Here is a 16,045-nt window from a genome sequence, read left to right as displayed (position 1 = left end):
AACCCTTTAACAGGCAGCTCAACAGGTCTGTTGAGCCAATTTTGACAACCTATTTTAAATTAAATTAAACATATGATTTTTGTTTGCCATATTTGATCTCAACCAATGCCATTTAGTAAAATGATCATGTGGTTTTCATTGTCAAGACAAGAGATCACACAAAACAACTGTCTGTATCTCATGAAAGAGAAAAGAATAAGAGTGCTTTTTGTTCAAACAAAAAGGAAAAAGGAGATCTCACCTCTTCTATGCTTGGGCCAAGATTTACCACAGGGGGGCAGCAGTCGATCAATCCAACTCTGCAGTCTCGGAGCCTCTCACTACCATGAAAAATACTAAGATGAGCAAGCACACACGTCTTCAAGAAATGTACTTTTCTAGATTGTAAATTAGAATGCATATCTGTTATGTTGGCTATAAAATATATCAGGTTCTTAGGAATTAGGGCTGAAATGACTTTACTATTAGTTAGCAACAATGCGGTAGGACTGTGTTACTTTCAGTGTAATAACATTAGCTGTAGGAGGAAATAAAACAAATCTCTGATTGAATGTTGAGGTTGCCTGATACCTCTATCTACATACCGGTAGATATTTTCGAAGGGAGTGAGGATCTCTAGAACAATGTTCTACAGAAAATGCAATGTGTCTGTGTTGGGTCAAACAGGTGCAAGTGGTAGAAATGAGGACACTTGGCTTGCTATGGTTTATTGTAGAATGAATGACAGTTTATATACAGCAGTTACATCTGGTGTATATTTGAACAATGTCTATTGGATCATTGTTATCAAGATTCTGATGTTCCATGTTTTTGAATTACTTTTTTTGCAAACAATAATACAAAACATACAGATGGGAAATAATGCTTGAACATTCTTAGATCTCCTACACTGTGTTCCTGAACAGACATGAGAGTAAATATTTCTCGATTGTCAGCTTTGCGACTCGAGAGCCCAACAAAGGCTTGACTGTTCTGAGGCGCGTAGAGAGATGCTCTGAAGCCCTCTGAGATCTCCTGTTTTCAAAGAATCCTGTGGTTTGGTTCCTTGTCTCTCTCAAACCCTCGACCCCCGTAGAGCTGCGCCGTGCCCACATCCTCCTCTTATACGACCCCCACCTAGGCCATGTTTCTCCCCCTATACCCCTCAGCCCCCACACACACACACACTCTAAAAAACCAAGCTCCATACAGTTTTAGTTAGGCATTAACAGCTTACAATTTCAGAATGCCTTTGCTTTACTGCAGCAAGGTACATTGTTAAAGGGAGTGTTCACCCAAATTACCAAATGTATTTTGTTACCCTGTAAGCAGTCTTTGGACAAGGTATGACAGTAATCCATGCTTTGGTTTTGTTTACCTGACCTGTTTCCAAATGCTAACCTTTTAGCATTTGTGGCACAAATCCAATGCAAGTCAATGGTACCGATACGAGCATTTTTCACGCTTCAGTTAAGTTACTTATAGATGACTTGGACATGAAGAATATAAAATGCTAATATCAATATCATTGACTTGCTTTAGATTAAGCATTTGGAAACAGTGGCCTGGTAAATAGACCAAAGCATGGATTGCTGTCATATTTTTTCATAACTTTTAATTTGGGTGAACTTTCCCTTAATATGACAAACTCTCTCGCAGGATGATGCTAAATGCCAAGTTCATTAGCAATTTATATAACAAAAACCTTTTTAATGAAATGCATTTCTGAAATGTTCAGATACATTGACTTTTAAGCACTTTTTTTTACTGCATTGTAGTACAGGTTAACTTTGCATGATCCCAACTGAATATCTTCATCACCCTGCTATGTATACAGGGAGCTCCAGAAGTATCAGGACTGACACATTTGTTGTTGTTTTGGCTCTGTATTCCAGCACTTTGGATTTGAAATTATGCAATGACTATGAGGTTAAAGTGCAGACAGTCAGCTTTAATTTGAGGGTATTTTCATCCATATCGGGTGAGCGTCTGGAAAATGCAGCACTTTTTGTACAAAGTCCCCCCATTTTAGGGGACCAAAAATATTGGGACAAATTCACTTATGTGTATTAAAGTAGGCTGTACGTTTAGTTTTTGGTCCCATATTCCTAGCACTCAATGATTACATCAAGTCTGTGACACTACAAACTTGATGGATGCAATTGCTGTTTGTTTTGGTTGTGTTTCAGATTATTTTAAGCCCAATAGAGATAAAGGGTAAATAATGTATTGTGTCATTTTGGAGTCACTTTTGTTGTAAATAAGAATAGAATATGTTTCTAAACACTTCTACATTAACCTGGATGCTACCATGATTACCGATAGTCCTGAATGAATTGTGAATAATGATCAGAGAGAAAGTTTATATCATTCCCTCAAGACGCACAAATATCATACCCTCAAGACATGCTAATCAAATCAAACTTTATTTGTCACATGTGCCGAATACAACAAGTGTAGACTTTACTGTGAAATGCTTACTTACAAGCCCTTAACCAACAGTGCAGTTCAAGAAGAGTTAAGAAATTATTTACCAAGTAGACTAAAATAAAAAGTAATAATAAATAGTAACACTAACTATAACGAGGCTATATACAGGGGGTACCGAGTCAGTGTGCGGGGGTGCAGGTTAGTTGAGGTAATTTGTACATGTAGGTGGGGGTGAAGTGACTATGCATAGATAATCTTCACTGTTATTGTAATGGTGAGAGGTTAGCATATCTTGGGGTTGGGATCTTTGTGCGTCTGTAACTTTCTCACTCATCATAATTCATTCAGGACTATCCGTAATCATGGTAGCATCCACATTAATGTAGAAGTGTTTAGAAACATATTCTTATTTACAATAAAAGGGACTCCAAAAGGACACTACATTATTTACCATTCATTTCTATTGGGCACAAAATTATCTGAAACATAACCAAAACAAACAGCAAATGCATCCAATGAATTTGTAGATTCACAAGCTTGATGTAGTCATTGCGTGCTGTGAATATGGGACTAAATAAATACTTAACTTTTGACTACTGTAATATACATATAAGGGAATTTGTCCCAATACCTATTGATCCCCTAAAATGGGGGGACTATGTACAAAAGTGCTGTAATTTCTAAACGGTTCGCCAGGTATGGATAAAAATACCCTCAAATTAAAGCTGCCAGTCTGCACTTTAACCTCATAGCCATTGTATAATTTCAAATCCAAAGTGCTGGAGTACAGAGCCAAAATAAAATATCACTGTCCTAATACTTTTGTAGCTCACTGTATCTGATGTAATGTTCTTACTGAAAGGAAATCTTTTGGAAATTTAAAATTAGAAAATGAACCAATTTTGCGGATCGTTCCATATTCTATTGAATTGTATCCCTTAGTGTGCTGTGTGCGTCTCTCAGGGTGCCCATATAAAGGCAGGCATAAAGACTATATAAGATAATGTACGTGAACAAAACACGAAAGCAGGATCACATGTGTGTTGTCAGTGAGTGGTGGTAAATATATTTGTTCATGAGAACCAACGTTAAAAACGTATCCACAACATTGAAAATCTTGCTGTAAGGTTGTGAACAAGTAAATGTGAGCTACAATATTTGCTGGGAAATAGAATATTTTAATATGAAAAATAGGCTACTTCTAAGTTTACTCATAACTTTTATTGTAGGAAAGGTGACCTCAAAGCTGCTTCACTACATCTCACAGTGGTAAGGTTCATGCTTTGTGGAAATTGTCAAGACTCAGTAGAATTCTATTGACAGATAAAATTACATTTTCAGGTATTTATCAGATTCAGCAATTACAGAAGTACTCATTGAGCTTCATTGTTGGTTGGTTTTGTATTTCTTTGACATGAACTGGAGTTAAGGTAGCTTGATCTGCAGCCGTGCTCCAGTACTCAGTGCGGCTGCAGCTGGGCTAGGTCACACACCTGGGCAGAGGGGTTAGGAGAGGTGAGACTTGGTAATTGTGCAAACTAGTCACACCAGAAAAAAAACTTGGCCTTCGTTTAAAAATGTATTGGTATAAAACAATTCCATATACAGTTCATTCAGAAAGTATTCAGACCCCTTGACTTTTTCCACATTTTGTTACGTTACAGCTTTATGCTAAAATGTATTAATTTAAACATTTTCCTCAACAATCTACACACAATAACCCATAATGACAAAGCAAAAACAAGTTTTTATTGGCAAGTTTATACAAAATAAAAAAACAACCTTATTTTCATAAGTATTCAGACCCTCTCCTATGAAACGCGAAATTGAGATCATGTGCATCCTGTTTCCATTGATAATCCTAACGTTTCAACAACTTGAGTCCACCTGTGGTAAATTAAATTGATTGGACATGATTTGGAAAGGCACAAACCTGTCTATATAAGGTCACACAGGTAACAGTGCATGCCAGAGCAAAAGCTAAGCCAAAAGGTCGAAGGAATTGTCTGTAGAGCTCCGAGACAGGATTGTGTCATGGCACAGATCTGGGAAAGGGTACCAAAACATTTCTACAGCATTGAAGGTCCCCAAGAACACAGTGACCTCTGTCATTCTTAAGTGGAAGAAGTTTGGAACCACCAAGACTCTTCCTAGAGCTGGCTGCCTGGCCAAACTGAGCAATCGGTGGAGAAGGGCCTTGGTCAGGGAGGTGACCAAGAACCCCATGGTCACTCTGACAGAGCTCTAGAGTTCCTCTGTGGAGATGGGACAACCTTCCAGAAGGACAACCATCTCTGCAGCACTCCACCAATCAGGCCTTTATGGTAGAGAGGCCAGACAGAAGCCACTCCTCAGTAAAAGGCACATGACAGACCGCTTGGAGTTTGCCAAAAGGCACCTAAAGACTCTCAGACCATGAGAAACAAGATTCTTTGGCTTGAATGCCAATGGTCACATCTGGAAGAAACCTGGCACAATCCCTACAGTGAAGCATCGTGGTGGCAGCATCATGCTGTGGGAATGTTTTTCAGCGGCAGGGACTGGGAGACTAGTCAGGATCGAAGGCAAAGATGAACGGAGCAAAGTACAGAGAGATTCTTGATGAAAACCTGCTCATGACCTCAGATTGTGGCGAAGGTCCACCTTCCAACAGGACAATGACCCTAAGCACACAGCCAAGACAATGCAGGAGTGGCTTCCGGACAAGTCTCTGAATGTCCTTGAGTGGCCCAGCCAGAGCCCAGACTTGAACCCGATCGAACATATCTGGAGAGACCTGAAAATAGCTGTGCAGCAACGCTCCCCATGCAACCTAACAGAGCTTGAGAGGATCTGCAGAGAAGAATAGGAGAAACTCCCCAAATACAGGTGGGCCAAGCTTGTAGCGTCCTACCCAAGAAGACTCGAGGTTGTAATCGCCGCCAAAGGTGCTTCAACAAAGAAAAGGGTCTGAATACTTATGTAAATGTAATATTTACGTTAACATTTTTTAAATTAGCAACAATTGTTTTGTCATTATGGGGTACTGTGTGTAGTTTGATGAGGGGAATAAATAAACTTTTTCATAAAAAAATTAAAATAAGGCTGTAACCTAACAAAGTGTGGGAAAAGTCAAGGGGCCTGAATACTTTCCAAAGGCACTGTAGTACAAAAATATTGTAGACCAGCACTATTATTACAGATTGTAAATACTGCCGACCCTGACTGAAATTTCTATGCCAATGGTTCTAATGTCCATCGGTTGGGAAAAGTAATTGTTGATATTATGGAACTGTTCACGTTCGGTTGGCCCACGAGCGTTACTTTATTCTGAATAGATACGTCTTTGTGTAGCATTCCCTTTAAATCAAAGTAATAGCAGTATATTCCTGATGAGGGTTACAGCTGGTGGGGTAAGTTTCTTAAAACCAAGTGAAATGATTATAAAAGTGTCTGGGCACTTCTACAGCATACCGCAATAAACATTTTGAATTAGGAGTAAAAAGTGTTAATGTATACAAACTTCAAAGGTTTATGTGTTTTTTATTTTGTGTATTACATGACTGAATCATACACTATTATCAATAGTGTATGGTACTGTGACAAATGACAGACAAAGCCTTCTGAGCAATCAACAAGAGGATATGAAGCGTCTTTCTTATATGGGGAAAACTTCTGACATATTGCCATTAGATATACATTGAACATCATCTCCTCTCTTCATTATACGCGTGTGTGTGTGTCTCGCTCTCTGATAGGCCTGTTGCGTGGCTGTGTGTTGTCACGTAGGGGTGTTACCCAGGCGACACTTGGCCATGTTAGTTCAGTTGCTCCCCTGTTCTCTGACAGATGCAGAAAGGGAAAAGAAAGCACTTTTGCCGACCCTCAGCTAACCCTCGAGACGACACGCATCACAAATACGCGACCACTCAAGATGACCCCGTTGGCACTGGTATGGACAATGGTGTGCTTGTGGAAAACAGGTAAAGGACACCAATATTCTCTCTACCTACGGTCAAGGTCAGTTCAGGTCTCTGTTCAGGTCTCAGGAACAGCGTGAGGCCTACCTTGACAACTAGTGAGAGTCAGAATGTTAAGTGTATGCGTTATTGTTATTTACTTTTCATTCCATTTTTGCCGACGGTTGTTATTTCTGTCTAGACTTGTGTATTTTTGCTAGAAGGTTTCACACCAGGAAATGTTAAGAGAGTTAAAGGAGTTTGGATGAGGCCCCCGTGTTTTCTTTCTATGAAGTCCTTTAAAATATTTTGGTGATTTGAGTGATATGTTGTTTTAGTGATGATCGGATAAACGTCAACGAAAAACAGTAGGCCGGAGCCAAAAATGCACAGACCTTCAATAATTGTCATATCTCCAAAACATGACTGATATTCAAAGACAACCACTAGCTCTTCTTAAATCCAAACGAGAGCTCTGAAGTTGAGATATGTATACATATTTATCTGATGCATTGCATGTAAAGAAGCGAAGCGAAACAGTTCAGCATTGTCTCGCGCAACGTTTGCCTCAGAATGTCACCTTTATAGATAAGTCTCTCTTCTAACCTTTCTGTTGTGTTGCTACAAGTCATGGTTCCAAGGTGCCATACTTTAACATTTCCATTCTTGCAAAATTATTGGTTTGAACACAGTGTTTGTGTCTGTATCCCTCCACCACTTCAAGTTTTTTGCTTCATTTTAGATGGAACAATCTCGACCCTTTATCTCATTCTGTCTCGCTTGATGTATTTCTGGTGAAGTGTACCTGTCGTAAATAAACCGGTTTCAATAACACTGTTGAAAAGCACAATCATTTATTTACAGTGAAGCACAAGCAAACAATGTTTCAATCCTGTAAAAAAAAAATTGTCAGGTAAAAATATTGTAAGAGCATACCAGTGTTACGGACATCCGTCATGTCTTCTTATCATTGTGATCTCTGTCCAGCATGCACAAATGACAATAGGACCTTATTCCATCAGTATTGTTTGTCTTCTTTGATGTGGCGACAGTTTGTCCAGCCAAACTAAACCCCCATTCACTTCTCCTTTTCCAGTGTACAGCCTGACACCAACCGAGTCCCACTTCGTCCGCTACCCCACTATCGACGACACAGAGGTCCTCACCTGTGAGTGTTCCAGCCGCTCCTGCCAGACAGTCTTTTGGTTCCGCACACACCACAACAGCTCCGGCTTCCAGTTCCTTTTCAGCCTCAACAATGCTGACCGGTATTTCTACGGACCCGGGGTGGATGAACACCGGTTCAAGGCCAGTAAAAGGGACATGGGGAGCAAGGTGGCTTTCACACTGCGCATCACTCAAATAAAGGCAGAGGACGCAGGGTTGTACTCCTGTATACTCCAGAACCAGAAAGAGAACGAGTTGTGGAGGCCAGGAGTTCTTCTCAGACCCGGAGGTGAGAGGAAGCCATTACTCTGCACGGCACTGACGCTTCCCATTCTTCATATGACTGATTAGAGATGAGAAGATTTCCTGAATGAATCCAGAATTCCTACATTTCCCTCCTAGAACAAGTTACACAACTGTGGAACGCACTCACTCACATCTGCCGTATTATATTTAGAATGACCCGAGAACACAGCAGTTTCCTGATTTTCCATGTTCTTCCGAAACAGTTCAACCTTTGATTCAGATTTCGCTTCGTGTCCCTTCAGAGCTGGGTTGGAATTCATGACCAAATATTGTGAAGTCAGAACGTCAGTGCGGAATTCAGCCTTGTTGTAGAAAATAAAAGCAATTAGAAGTTTCCCTTGCGCCAGTTGCAGATCTGTCTCTTGAGTTACCATCCTTAAGCTTCTTCATCTGTCCAAATCTCTCCATTATGTTTTGTTTATTTTGTTTCTCTCACAGTGTGTCTCGTACGTTGTCTATTTTTGTGTCCCACCAGAAACTCGCCCAACATTAACCCCTCTCACAAAGCCCAAGCCCAAGCCCGCTGGAATCCCAACCGGCCGCTGCACCAAAAGGAACTATCAAACCCCAGAAGGTGAGGTTCATAACTTTTAACAAGTCTGTCTAATAAGTTGTTTGTTGTCTGCGTAACAAGTTGAATGTGTTTCAGGTTACTTTTTGTATATCTAGTTATGTTACAACTGGTTGTATGTTGTGTTACAAGCTGCTAAAACATTGTAACAGTGTATTGAATTGGGTTCCAGGCTGTGGCTCCAAAGTTCTGTGGCCGTTGGTCGGAGTACTCCTCACCCTGGCTGTGGCTTTGATCTACACACTGTACTACTTCAGCCGTGAGTGTCTTTTCGCCTTGCTTACCTGCCGGTGAAGCAATATAGCAGAACCACCCAGCTCCAGTGCTGTTTGTAATTAGTATTGTCAATTGTCAAAGACACTGCTCACGCAGGGCCTAATCCTTACTTGAGATGTAAACTGTGTATTGATGTCAATGGAATATTTGCGGGAAAACTTGAGTTACGTAGATATCAAATTATAAATGAAGCCCGACCAGGGACAAACAACATTTTAACCTGCAACATTTCACGTTTGACAAGGGAAAGACAATAAAGTGCATTATTTTGGGAGTAAGCAACAACATCGTAATTGATATATTCTGTGTGGGATATCAGTATACCTGCTGCTCCTATGGGTAATATATTCATGTTTATGACCGTTAGTATGCTGTTGTTCTGAATGAATTTTGTGTGTGTGTTGCAGGACTACCCAAAAAGTGTCGACATCAGTTTGCCAAGTAAGTTCCATGTGTAAACTTCACAACCCTGTGATTTTTATCTTCTCCTCCTCTCCCCTTTTCTCACAACACAATAAAATATCTCTAACTGCTTCTGTATCGATCTCTGTGACTTACTCTTTGACTCTTTGATCTGAGCCTGTATTCATAAAGCGTCAGAGTAGGATCAGTTTAGCCTTTTAGATCACAGTGAGTACGATTCCATGGGCGGCGGGGACCTGATCCTATACTCTGAGATGTTTTGTGAATACAGGTCCTGGTCACGCTTCTAATCTCTCATTTTCTGTGATCGATCTGACTTTCTCTATAATTGAGACAATCTTTGTCCCTGTATTCATTTCTGTGTAGTTGACTCTCTTTGACTGTTTGTATCTGCCTCACAGGAAAAGACCATTGAAATAAGACAGAGAGCCCACACTGCAGACTGAGACAGTGCTGTATGTGCCCTTGGATCTCCTTCCAGGAATCCAATTCGAGTGAATCTGAAGACAGTTTTATTAGCATGTCACTTTTCTATTCTTTGTTCATTACAGCAATGAACTTACCTGAAGATGCAACTGTCTAAAAGGAAACTCTTAGGATGCTGTCCACACTGTTAATGCCTCTGGCTATGGTTTTCTAATTAAGTGGATGTATTTAACAGAATACATTTTTATGAACCAGTATTACTCTCTTATGTGCTAGTATACTACAAATGCAGCTTTTAATAGATAAATATAATACATTATTTGTAAATACGTCCATACTGTATATCTATTGTTTTGTGTTTGCCATGCATTGCCCATCTGGAACAACAATACCATGGTTTGCCTATTGATATTTGGCAAAACTGTACTTTCAATAGAGTCAAAGCAATATGAAGCATTGTATTCTGGTTCAGTAGCCTAATGTGTTCATTGTCTGTGTGCATCATGTGTTAATGAATAAAATCGTTTTTTTATCATTCATTACTTCATGTCCATTTACTGTCATCTTATCATAGGGACCAGAGCGAGTTGTGTGTGTGTGTGTGTGTGTGTGTGTGTGTGTGTGTGTGTGTGTGTGTGTGTGTGTGTGTGTGTGTGTGTGTGTGTGTGTGTGTGTGTGTGTGTGTGTGTGTGTGTGTGTGTGTGTGTGTGTGTGTGTGTGTGTGTGATTTCCTTGTGTAACTGTTGAGTGGGAGACTTTTAATCTGACTGTGCGTTTAAACACAGAAACATAATCAAGCCTGCTCCACCATTACACTTCATATTGCATTGAACAGAAAGCAGAGACATGTAACACATTATATAAAAGCTGTCTTTCTTGATGTCAACCACAATATTAGTGTATATATATAATAAACACAACGATAAGCCTTGTATGAAACAGCATGCACACCTGCAGCAAAAACATCTGTCTTCCGTGGTTCTTCAGGTCTCAGCGAGTGAACAAGACCTTTTCCTGTGTGACAGAAAGAGAGGGCACGAGAAAGAGAGAGGAGAGAGAGCACTGTGCACATTGAGATGCTATCACTCTTTCTCTCTCTTTGTTCTTTCAACTTTGAGCCCCTCTTCTTGACGCTGAAACAAAACAACCACAGAGCGACCACAGAGCCCGCCACAGGCAGAGACAGAAAGAGAGAGAGGGAGGAAAAGTGAGAGAAAACACTGTCGTCAGACATGATAAAACCCTCAACTTTATTAAAACTCCTCTCATTGTGTTGTGTCTCATATTATTTATTTAATTTGATATTGTGTCATGACAAAACAAATGGGAAAAGTTGACTGCAGTGGTTGAGATGGTGGAAGATAAGTGGGCATCAGAAAAGTACACAGAATTTCAGTTCATTGTTACACTTTATTTTACAGAGTTTTTATCGAATCACTTTGTAATAATTAGGGTAACATGGGGTAACTAGCCACCTGGGGTAACCGATTTTCCCCCCCAACACATTCCCTGGTTGCTGTCACGGATCCCTCCGGAACTTTCATCACACACACCTGTCCTCTATTCCGACTGATTAGTATTTGTATATATGTGCCCTTTGTTCACCATGGTGCTGTCTATTATTGTTACGATGTCCGTTGGTGCGTGTGAGTACCTGTGCTGTGTGTTTTGGCTTTCGTGCCATTGTGGATTGCGCAGATGATTACAGGTCTCGCCCCTTGTGTTAATCATTGTACGCGTATGTTAATTATTCAAGGTACTCCTCGCTCTTTTGTTTGGATTTCAACCCTTTGTTTTTTGTACAGTGTTTGTTTGGTCTTCGTCCCCGTGCCTTTACACGGCACGCCGTAATTTGGGTACAATAAAAACCCTTATTACGCATTCCTGCGCCTGTCTCCCAAATCATTGTTACCAACGTAACAGTTGCCACTACTCTTGTTCAACTAAAAATGTTATCTGTCTCATTTAAGTCACTTTAACAAACAATTCTTAGGTAAATGTATAAAATATTTCATAATTTAGATAAAGTTATATATATAATCTGACTAAATTAGATCTATAAACTTGTGTATAGATACAGTATATACCATTAGGGGAGCCTAAAGATAAATAATCCACTTGTTTAGAGATACAAATATTTATCAATTTTTAATAAAGCAGTAAAATCTAAGGTGAGAATGTTGGGGGTAACTGGCCCCCCGTCCAATGGAGCATCTTGCCCGCCCGGAAATCCAATGCAAGTGAATGGTGCCTAAACTAGCATTTACCAAATCATCTACAAGTAAATTAATTGAGTTACACAGTCCTTTTTTATACTTTACGATGACTTGGACATGGTTTGTCGCGAGGCATCTTACATGGCACTAGTTACCCCATGTTACCCTACACGTTGTTTTTTTAAAGATGAATTGAAAAAAGCATCACTATGTATTTGGTAGCCTATAGTTGACAAACAATGTTTCTTTGTCATAGGTAACAGAACAAAAGTACCCATTGATACTATATTAAATACATAGGAAAACACTTTATTTTACAGTCCTGGTAAACACCAGTGGAAACAGTACTATCAAATTAACATTACTCATTTCACTTGCCCTAAATCAAGCATTCTATTTTCTTGCTCTGCACATATCAACATGTTCCAATTTAGTGCACATGTTCACAACAGCCAATACATCTATCTGGAATGGTATTTGGTTATCCTAAAGAGAGATGTACTGAACGTGTATTAGAATAAAAAATATATACAAAGAATAGTAATCACTTGGGAAAAAATATATCAATGATTGTTACGGAAGCATATACAGTAAAAACTATCATTGAAAAGTAATCCTATGTTTTAATATATGGTATCTGTATGAGCATAGTAAAAATAACTTATATCACTTTTATAAATTTCCACTTCAACAAACACACATTAGCCTATGAATGTAATGTGTAATAAGGATTATATGAAAAAACAATAGTACTCCTAAAATTCTTCTTCTCTTTTATGTTTTTGAAAGATATCAAATCAAATCAAACTTTATTTATCACATGCGCCGAATACAAGTGTAGACCTTCCCGTGAAATGCTTCCTTATACAAGCCATTAACCAACAGTGCAGTTCAAGAAGAGTTAAGAAAATATTTACCTAATAAACTAAAGTAAAAAAATTATATAAAGTAACACAATAAAATAACAATGCTATATACAGGGGGTACCGGTACCGAGTCAGTGTGCGGGGGTACAGTTTAGTTGAGGTAATTTGTACATGTAGGTAGCGGTGAAGTGACTATACATAGATAATAAACAGTGAGTAGCAGCAGTGTACAAAATAAATGGAGGGGGGGGGTCAATGTAAATAGTCCGGTGGCCATTTGATTAATTGTTCAGCCGTCTTATGTCTTTGGGTAGAAGCTGTTAAGGAGTATTTTGGTCTTAGACTTGGCACTCCGGTACCGCTTCCCGTTCGGTAGCAGAGAAAACAGTCTATGACAATTTTATGGTCTTTCTTCTTATTTGACGAGAAAATGAAACAACCAAACATAGCTTTTTATGATAAAAACAATAGTACTATATTTTAGTTTAAAAAGTATATGTTTAAACCTTTGCACAAAATATTATGTAAGTATTGCTGAAGATATTGTTGCTCATCTAGTCTCATAATGTTTAGTATTTGTAGTCTCAGTTGTAGATTGTCCTTCTGACAGTAGCCATAATAGTAAACTTGGGCACATCCATTTCTGTTACGTTTTCTATTGTTACACCAAAGAGCAATCTACAGCAATGGCAAGAACCACATTTATTTATATTTGTCATTGTTTGGTTTTTCCCTTATAATGTGCATATAGCCTACACCACAGTCCCTGTGCATATTTGGTCAAATACTTTATCGAACATTTTTCATTTATGATCACTCGGCCATGGCCTGGTTATGAACTGTACGAAACATTGAAATATAGTTGACTATACACAGTGATTAATTCAACAGTGCTAGACAAAGCATTTGACAAAACATTTGACAAAACATTTTAATGAAGTGCTGTATACAGTTTACATTTACATTTTTGTCCTAAACAAACACAGACAAAGCATTAGCAAAACTTAACGCATAAAGTTAAGACATCAATCTTTAGAAAAAGCGGAAACTATGTCAACCATGATAATAGATATCTCTCTCAGACAGTTTAAACTGAGAATAAATTATGTTGAAATATTTCAAATCTGCATCTTGAAAGGCCTCGTCATTGGCTTCAGCATTCCCAATTAGAAACCCCTTAGCAAAATGTATTTAACTAATGTAGCCTTAGTTCATTTACAATGGACTGATAATATACTTGATCCCTATTGTCTTACACATTGTCCTATTGTCTTACACATTGTCCTATTTTTTTTTACACATTGTCCTATTGTTTTACACATTGTCCTATTGTCTTACACATTGTCCTATTGTCTTACACACTGTCCTGCTGTTTTACAAATAGTCATATTGTCTTACATATTGTCCTATTGTCTTACAAATTGTCCTATTGTCTTAAAAATAGCCAATTCCATATACTTTTTTGGGGGGTTACACATCTGCGAGTGTATACTTGCGTAGGTGCATGTACGTGTGTACATAGGCTGAAAAGTATGTGTCCTTTTGTAGGCCTGCATAGGACAAAGGCAAAGCAGATAGCAAGCTACTGCTCCGTGTCAGCTGTCATGGGCAGCTTAGTTGTTTTGGAGAAGGAGGTGCTTTCTGTGTCCATAAGTGTCCAGATATCTGTGTCCTTTGAGTTGCTTGAATCCTTCTCAACTGTAATGGGATTTGTTGATTCAAATAAGGCATTTAAAATCTGTCTGTCTGTTTGTCTAGTCAGCCATGGCTACTTACTGTACGCTGAGTTCACCCAACTGAAGCTTCTCCATCTCTTCCCTTCCCACAATCCATAGTGCCCCTATAAGGGCAGGGGAAATTATCCTAATACTGCTTTTGTTGCATCTCCAATGACGGGAGTCTTCTTCTGACTACATGTCAATGGCACGTTACTCACACTCTCCATTTGTCTAATGTGGTGCTTGGTGCTAAATGTTCAGGGAACTCTCTTTCTCACCGGCATCCCCCGGTCATCCCTCCCCCCCACATACACACACAGTGTTTGGGGTCAGAGAGCCCTCGGTGTGACTAAGACAGGGAAGCCCAGGTGGGGGTAGACAGAAAGCACCATGGATGGTTAGGTGAGTCAATGCCGATACAGAGGAATGGAAACTGGCTAACTGTCAGGGCCCCTCTTTCTGTCTGACTGGCTCTTCCTGGACACCCACCTTCTAACTGCAGAACACACCAACACAATCCCCCCTGCTGACTGAAAAGGTTATGAGTTATTGTCTCAGTACTCAGTATTAGGCAATGGCATACAACATGACATTCAGATTTGGGTTACTATAGTATAATCTAAAGTAAGTAAAAGTGCTCTTTCCTTTTCCAAAGTAAAGGAAGGGCATGAGTTGACACACGCTGTTATTGCAACATGAACAAGACGAGAGGAGCACTTCATCTCTGAAATGGAAACTCAAATGGATGTGTTTTTACGCCCACAGCTGCAGGTCTAGTGAAGATTGCTTCATATTGAAGATACAATGCATTTGGAAAGTATTCAGACCCCTTGACTTTTTCCACATTTTGTTACATTACAGCCTTATTCTAAAATGGATTCAATAATTTTTTTTCACTCATTAATCGACATACAATACCCCATAATGACAAATTAAAAACAGGTTTTTAGAAAATGTTGCAAATGTATACATTTACATAAGTATTCAGACCCATTACTCAATACTTTATTGAAGCACCTTTGGCAGCGATTACAGCCTGGAGTCTTCTTGGGTACGACGCTACAAGCGTGGCACACCTGTATTTGGGGAGTTTCTCCCATTCTTCTCTGCAGATCCTCTCAAGCTCTGTGAGGTTGGATGGGGAGCGTCGCTGCACGGCTATGTTCAGGTCTCTCCAGAGATTTTCGATTGGGTTCAAGTCCAGGCCACTCAAGGGCATTTAGAGACTTTCACCGAGCCACTCCTGCGTTGTCTTGGCTGTGTGCTTAGGGTCGTTGTCCTGTTGGAAGGTGAACCTTCGCCCCATTCTGAGGTCCTGAGCACTCTGAGCAGGTTTTCATCAAGGATCTCTCTGTACTTTAATCCGTTCATCTTTCCCTCGATCCTGACTAGTCTCCCAGTCCCTTCCGCTGAAAAACATCCCCACAGCATGATGCTGCCACCACCATGCTTCACCGTAGGGATGGTGCCAGGTTTCCTCCAGATGTGACCCTTGGCATTCAAGCCAAAGTGTTCAATATTGGTTTAATCAGACCAGAGAATCTTGTTTATCATGGTCTGAGAGTCCTTTAGTTGCCTTTTGGCAAACTCCAAGAGGGCTGTCATGTGCCTTTTACTGAGGAGTGGCTTCTGTCTGGCCTCTCTACCATAAAGGTAGAGAGTGCTGCAGAGATGGTTGTCCTTCTGGAAAGTTCTCTCATCTCCACAGAGGAACTCTGGAGCTCTGTCA

General features: G+C 39.7%; 1 protein-coding gene across 1 annotated transcript; it reads left to right on the top strand.

Moving 5' to 3' along the window:
- The first annotated feature begins 6,221 nt into the window (after positions 1–6,221).
- Positions 6,222–10,055, top strand: LOC120026248 (T-cell surface glycoprotein CD8 beta chain-like). The gene is made up of 6 exons (XM_038971071.1): positions 6,222–6,371; positions 7,444–7,803; positions 8,296–8,394; positions 8,564–8,650; positions 9,075–9,108; positions 9,492–10,055. The coding sequence occupies exons 1-6, from the start codon at positions 6,323–6,325 to the stop codon at positions 9,508–9,510; spliced, it is 648 nt and encodes a 215-aa protein (XP_038826999.1). The 5' UTR covers positions 6,222–6,322; the 3' UTR covers positions 9,511–10,055.
- The last annotated feature ends 5,990 nt before the right edge of the window (positions 10,056–16,045 follow it).

The sequence above is a fragment of the Salvelinus namaycush genome, chromosome 2 (genome assembly GCF_016432855.1).
Source record: "Salvelinus namaycush isolate Seneca chromosome 2, SaNama_1.0, whole genome shotgun sequence".
Classification (NCBI taxonomy): Eukaryota; Metazoa; Chordata; class Actinopteri; order Salmoniformes; family Salmonidae; genus Salvelinus; species Salvelinus namaycush.
Note: the sequence above shows the minus strand (reverse complement) of the source record. Positions and strands in the feature narration are given on the sequence as shown.

Bases quoted from the DNA above. Each gene is read 5' to 3' on its own strand.
- LOC120026248 (XM_038971071.1), top strand. From the start codon at position 6,323: ATGACCCCGTTGGCACTGGTATGGACAATGGTGTGCTTGTGGAAAACA. The intron at 6,372-7,443 runs GTAAAGGACACC...CTCCTTTTCCAG, and splicing joins GGTGTGCTTGTGGAAAACAG to TGTACAGCCTGACACCAACC. The intron at 8,395-8,563 runs GTGAGGTTCATA...ATTGGGTTCCAG, and splicing joins GAACTATCAAACCCCAGAAG to GCTGTGGCTCCAAAGTTCTG.